General features: G+C 44.0%; 1 protein-coding gene across 1 annotated transcript in view; it reads right to left on the reverse strand.

Annotated features, from left to right (window-relative positions):
* Positions 1–5,007, reverse strand: part of efna4 (ephrin A4) — a 24,288-nt gene extending 19,281 nt beyond the window's left edge. Inside the window, exon 1 of the mRNA XM_010790585.1 lies at positions 4,461–5,007. Within this exon, the coding sequence (XP_010788887.1) occupies positions 4,461–4,573 (113 nt within the window). The 5' untranslated portion in view covers positions 4,574–5,007. The remainder of the gene's footprint in view (positions 1–4,460) is intronic.
* Between the last annotated feature and the right edge of the window lie 2,100 nt (positions 5,008–7,107).

Genomic DNA, 7,107 nt, shown 5'->3' on the forward strand with positions numbered 1-7,107 from the left:
GGGGGGGGGGGGGAGATTGCTTTGTTAGCAGGACAGGGAATAAGGTGGTAATTACCTCACTGTGGGTTTGTTGATTATAGTTCAGCCAGGTTCTCCATGTTAATCATTTACCAGGGGAAGACGGAGATTAGCAGAGAGACAGACACAGTGAGGAGAGATAGCAGGAAGTACGATAAATACATTCATTTGCACAGACACAGAAGGAATAGAGATAGACATAGACCCATTGACGGTGAAGAAATAATAAAAAAAATATAAAGAAAGAAATCAGTCTAGAAGTGCAATCATCTCCTCTGACAAGACAAACACTGTATGCTTTCACTTTACTGTACATGGCAAGTGTGTGTATGAGTCTGTGACTGTGTGTGTGTGTGTGTGTGTGTGTGTGTGTGTGTGTGTGTGTGTGTGTGTGTGTGTGTGTGTGTGTGTGTGTGTGTGTGTGAGACAAAGGTATGCAGAGCAGAATGTGATTTACTTTGGTATTTAAAGTAGATCATTCATGAGTGCACACAAAGGGAAATGATGCATAAACAGAGCAGAGATTACACAGACGACTTATGAGGGCTGCTTTCAATAAAGATACAGAAAACCAATACAAATATTCATCTCCTCACGCGTTGTTTAAACACGCTTCACTGGCTTGGAGCTCGCCCTGAGCTTTTGCCAGAAAGGGGAGAGAGACTCAGATGAGGAGGTAAGAGAGATTTCAGAGGGCTCTGGCATTACATTCTGTGTCCAGACTTGCAGAGTGAGTTCCAGAGTGAGAAATACATAAATATAGAGGTAAGAGAAATTGGTTTGAATAATTTTTCTGTTGTGTGGTATCCCCTTTTGTGAAACGCTTATCTCTAATTGACACCTTGCTAATCCTAGGCTCTGCAAAGGAAAGACAAGAGGTGACTGGAAACAAGAGTTAGAGCTGTGATCCGAAAAGAACTGTTGCAACTAGTTCGCCTCCTGCCATGTCAGGTAAAAGGAGAAAGCAATAGTAGAGGTGTGTGCCAAGACCAAGGATAAGTCAAGAGGACGGGGGAAATGGAGTAGCTGATTTAAGGCTCGAGTTTGGGTGACATTTATTCTTATTACAGATGTATGAGCAGCCCATAAACGAGTGGCAAAAGTATCCTAAAAGCCATATCTCTTGTGTGGGAAAAAAAGGCAATTCAATTCCTAAAGTTTTGATGCTAGTAAACTTTCTGACAGATCCTGAGTGAATTTATGAGGATGAATGCAGCACACGAAGCAGCCAGTGTCAGCAAAGAGGCTGGTCAACTTATTTGGCCTACGTTTTAAAGCACACCATGGAACAGAGGAGGGGGCTGAATATACCAATAAACTAGTCTGAGCCTGCTACTCATGGGAGAGCCGAGGTATACTGTCAGCACACACTCAAGCTAAGAGCACAGCAGTTATAATATGTTACTAACCTTTAACTGCTCCAGGAAGTAAAAAAATAATTTCTCTTCTTATAAGGAACTATCGCTCTGAGAGAAACGCTGTTATAAAACAAGGAACGATCGTAAACGGCGGTTCATAAAATCATAAAAGGGCAGTCGAACCACTCGAGTCCCACAATGGAAAGAGGCAAGGGTGTCTTGATTCCACGATGTTCAGCGCTGACCCTCCCATCAGTCTATCACTTTCATTTCAGAGCTCCATTTTTCAATCTGCAGGGTGCTAAATGTGTGCCAGTTAAAGAGCTTCAGCGAGCCTTTGTTACAGCCATATTAGAAAGCGAAGAGCAGAGCAACACGGCCCTTCAGTCTCCACTTCACTGCCCCTGCTTCATTAAAACCATAAATCTAGATGTCAAATGAAAGGTGATGGCCAGAGAATGTCTTCTGTCATCCGTAATAAAGAGGGGCTTGTTTTCTCACCAGCTACAGTGATGGTATACGAGCCGAGCCTTAAATGTAATGTCTGTAACGGCAGCTTGCTTCCCCTATTCTGCTCATACGTTTACAAAAATATAGAAGTGTGCTCTTTCATACTACATTCATTGATTTTTGGGAACATATCTTTGACATATTACCTTGTAAAGTTATTATGTTTGCAAACGGTTAGTAAAGAGTGGCTTTTTTTTTACAAGCTAAGCACAAACACCGTCCAACACTAGCATTTCAAATTTCTTTAGGACCACATTTTGCTCTGATTTGTTCTTTATTAACTTTATGAAGGAAATATCTTTTTTTGGTGTGCTACGACATACATTCACTTTTTCAGAGCAAAGACACAATCAACTAAAGTGATGAAACCCAATGAAACTGAATGAAAACCATGAGCGTAAGATGGTACATACATATTTTAATTTAAACTTTGACAACATTGTGGATAAAGCTCCAAAAATTATTTGACTAATCCATTATTTTATTGACAGAGAAATAATTGCAAATAATGGACAGCTAGTGGATTTTTTATGCAAAAATTACAGAAGAAACAGTTTTCAGCCTCTCAAATATGGAGATTTTCAGATTTGTCTCCCTTATTAAAAAGGTGAATATCTTTGAGCTTTGGACAAATCTTATTGTGTGATCTGAAGTGATCAGTGTACCATAAGCATGAGTTGATCCTGCAGTGTGTCTTCATGCCAACTGAAGCATCGCTCTCCTGTCCCTGCGCTCCTTTTCACACGCCAAGCTACATTTACAGGTCTCAGGACATACTGGCTAGCTGGCTGGCAGCTAATAGAAAATATGGAATGGGAAAATGACTGAAGCTCAACTGATCACGCCGCCAATATCCATCACTGGGCAGGAGGGAGCCGTGAGAGATAAAGAGGCGGGAGGACGAGGAGGGGGGGGGGGTGCAGAGACAAAATGAAAAGGAGAGCGGGATGTAACAAGGGAGGTAATGAAGAGTGAGGAGAGGAAAGGGAAGAGAGGAGAGGTGAGGAGAGGAGAAGGAGAGGAGAAGGAGAGGAAAGGAGAGGAAAGGGAGGAGAGGAGAGGAGAGGAAAGGGAAGAGAGGAGATGTGAGGAGAGGAGAAGGAGAGGAAAGGAGAGGAGAGGAGAGGAAAGGGAGGAGAACGAGAGGAGAGGAGAGGTGAGGAGAGGAAAGGAAAGGAAAGGAGAGGACAGGAGAGGAGAGGAAAGGGAGGAGAACGAGAGGAGAGGAAAGGAGAGGAGAGGTGAGGAGAGGAAAGGAAAGGAGAGGACAGGAGAGGAGAGGAAAGGAAAGGAAAGGAAAGGAGAGGCATGAAACAGTAAACCCAGGGGATTTTGGACCGGGAGCAACATCACGGCTCTGCTGATAGCTTTGTGATTGGGTGGTGTTGCTGATGAGAGCGATTCTCTGCCACAGTGGGTTACCCGCCGCCGTGATGCTGATGGCATTGTGATTGTGTGGTGTTGTAGCCAACTGTGTGGCCCTGCCACAGACTGTGACCATTCATCCCTGAATCCCCGGGGAACAAGAAGGTGCTTCCTAATCCTCACAGTCTTCCTCCCCGGCACATTTCGGTTGGATCCCAATTACATGACTGGGTTTTACCCGCCTGGACACACTAGATACAACCTCAGCTGACTCCAGCACAGGATGAGGCCTGTAGATCTGACAAAGGAGCATTTGGGGAAATGATCCGTCCCGAGAGTCATATCTCTGTACATTTTTGCATCCACAAAATGTTAAATACAAGACAGGACCAGACAAAACAAAGTGGTCTCTGTGGCCAGTTGCTATTAGCTAAAAAGGTCATTTATCTGAAAGAGTGCTTGGGGAGTAAGGCCGCACGGAGAGTGAGAGTCTTTAAATAAGAAGGTGAGGGAGTGTGTTATTTTGGGAAGTAGTCCTACTGGCCCTGCAGGTCTCTCACCTCAACCCCTCAATTAGACAGACTGGAACACCTGGATCAGCAGGTGAGCCTCGCTCTGGCTTGCTAATGGCCCCAAATCAACTCTTTACTCATAAACACACACCTTCCCATTATCTAACTAGATATTCGCTTATGCTCAGCAACACTTTAGACTTTAATACACCTGTGTTCTTAGAATGCTATCTAGGACACTATTTAGAGCAAACACTTATGAAGAAACGCTTACATCTGGCATATCTATAAGTAGAATAATAACTGACTAAAAGGCTGTTGACATGTGAAAGCAATGGGTCAAAGTGTAGTCATTATTATAAAGATAGCTGCAGGACGAAGGTGAGATCAGGCCACTCAGGTTTCTTCTTTGACAAAAATACCAGTCTGATGGCTTTTGAGTTAGTGATGTGTTTAGGTTCTGGGACGTGATGCAGCATAGCAAAAATTCCTTAAAACAACAGAGGTCTGACTCATTTAGTAGGAATTATTGTGGTAGTTGCGCAAGAGTGTGTCAGAGCAAGTTTAGGCCAGTAATGCTCAGTGCAAAGTTGAAATGAGACTTTACACCGACATAAACCATAATTTGGCCCACTTTCATAAATACATTTACATATTTCTGGAGAGGAGCACCATTAAGCACACAGTGTTTTCTCACCTTGTGTTTGTTGAATTCCAATAAACGATGTGTCTCTTGGCCACAACAGCTGAGATTAAATTAAAGAGGAAAATCGTCACTTTCCAAGCAGGCAGATCCCCCGGTGTCCCCATCCTGGCCGCCTCGGGCCCCCGGAAAGAGCTGCACACCGGCGGCTGGGAGTGGCGTGCGGATCAGGTGAGGAGACCCCGAAAGAGGAGCTGGCTGAGCAGTTTTCCCCCCAGCAGATTCACCAACTCGTGAACAAACTTCTACGTCATGTGCTGCTGCAGTCTCGTATGATGCATGAAGGTAGGATAAAGTGATTAAAGTCCTTCTAAAAAATAGTAGGTTAAATCACAGGCTGCAGAGTGGGAGGTGAGGGTTTCAACAGGGAGCATTTCCTGAGAGTTTCTCCGTGGTCCGCATGACCGTAAATGAACTATTGAGCTCCGTCTTGGAAATTAATTAAAGACAATAAACCTGGGTTTAAAGGTCAGGATTTCGGGTACAAAGTCCTGGCTCAGGATATCAATTGAAAATGCCAGCTGGTTTGGCAGCAACAGGCTGAGAGCGACGAAGGGAGGGTCCGCTGAGCTGAGGGCGGGACCCGGGAAACTTTGGGCCAATCACCGGGCAAGGGTGTGGTGATGTGTGATACTGTAGTGCGAGGTTAAATCCTGGAGAGGTGCGCCGACTGGTGTGGGGAGACAGGCTGTCACTGTTCCAGTTTGTCAGGGAAACCTTGGACCCCCCCTCCCCCTATTTTCTCCCCCCTGACATGACTCATCTGGAGCTTGATGCTCAATTTATTTATTATTTAAACGGCTTTCATTATGCTCCAACACACACAGTCCTAGGGCAGCTGATGCAGGGTGTTTACCTATAGGTAGGCTACTCCAGTAGAGATGTGCCTTTTCATAGAATTCAACTAGCAAACTTCCTACCTCATAACAAATCTCCTTCCACCTTTAGCCTAGTCACTGTAGCTATAGCTCATGGTAGGGCAACGTAAAATGATGCGTTCAGGTACCCAACACATAACATAATCAAATAGTGGGGCGCCACACCACCCCTCATTTGGGTTAGCTGTGTGTGTGTGTGTGTGTGTGTGTGTGTGTGTGTGTGTGTGTGTGTGTGTGTGTGTGTGTGTGTGTGTGCCTGTGTGTGTGTGTGTGTGTGTGTGTGTGTGTGTGTGTGTGTGTGTGTGTGTGTGTGTGTGTGTGTGTGTGGATAAGTATTAATTCACTGGTTGTTGTCAGACGCCCCAGGGGAGGGTGTAGTGACAGTAATCACTACGCCTCCATGGGCAAAAGCCACTGGTGGCCCCCTCTAATTATCTGATTCTCTTAAGTACGTGTGTGTCTGTGTGTGTCTGTGTGTGTGTCTGTGATTACTATTGTTCTAGCCCTATCACTCACCCAGTCAAAGATACATTGATAGCTTTGTGTTATTTGCTGCTGCAATTGCACATTTGGCTATTTCCTTTCTGCAGTTTCCCCCTCCTTCTCTTGCTTTCTCCATCTTTTATCTTGTGTATGTGTGTGTCTGGCTCATATGTACAAGTGCGTGTGGCACTAGGACTCATTAGCTCACTTCCTGGAGGTCCTGATCATTAATTTCCCATGATGCCTCAGTGCTCCTGTGTGGCTAATTTGTCCCTAGTGATAGCGCTCAGTAAAGCGGACCACAGAGGAGAAACTCTCTCTGCTGGGGTCTCTCTCTCTCTCTCGTTTTGATTGATCTATTGGACCAGACAAAACCCATTTTGTAAGAGTGCCAGAGGTTAATAATGCTTTGTGAAAATTTGTTTAATTTTCCGTCTTTCTATTTGGAAAACTTTCTGACTTTCAATTTGGAATTGACGTCAGAATCAGAACAGTTTAAGTATGCGCCCCTGCAGCTAACTCTTGTGTCTCAGACTATAAATTGACCAGTTTCCCCCCCCCTTGACTCAGATTACATTGGAGAGAAAAGTGGCCTCATTTACCTCATGGGAGCCCCAATTGAAATCTACAGTATGAGGCACTAAATTAAGAGCCGCTTTGATTGCAAAGCTGGTAAATTTCGCACATACTAATAGCCGTTTTAACTAAACAGGCAGAAAAATAAATATCAGCACTTTAAACTTCTATTCGTCCTCAAACCTTTCCCTTCCTCCTCTCCTCCTAGAATATTTGTTTCACACCCTGCACATCCTGTGTCTGCTATTCATCATTTTGAGCACTCTTTCCAAAAAATCTTTCTTCAATCTCTATCCATCATTCGTCCTAATCTTCCCTCTCATTGATCTTCTCATTACTGGTCAAAATGTTTTTCCCCACATCTCCTGGCACAGTGTATCCCAGCAAAAATGTTCTGTTATCCCATAGTGTGTGTCCTACTGTATACCCTCCCATTCATTTAAGATTCAGTGGAAGTGTATTATGTATGGAAGAAAACATGTTAAGGTGTCATGAGTTTACCATTCAGAGAAGCAAGAATAGCCTACCAAAAACTGTTATTTGGCGTGTAAAGTGTGTGTGTCCAAGATGACATACATCAATAAGCTAAATGAGAAAAGAGGTTTTCAGGGCCTTTTAAAACCAACTCGGACTCGGCTAAAGAAGATTCATGAATATGACAACTTAAAGTCCAATACAAAAGTCTGCATTGATTTTCTGCAGTT

This window comes from Notothenia coriiceps, unplaced genomic scaffold (assembly GCF_000735185.1).
Source record: "Notothenia coriiceps isolate Sejong01 unplaced genomic scaffold, NC01 NC01_scaffold00034470, whole genome shotgun sequence".
Lineage (NCBI taxonomy): Eukaryota > Metazoa > Chordata > Actinopteri > Perciformes > Nototheniidae > Notothenia > Notothenia coriiceps.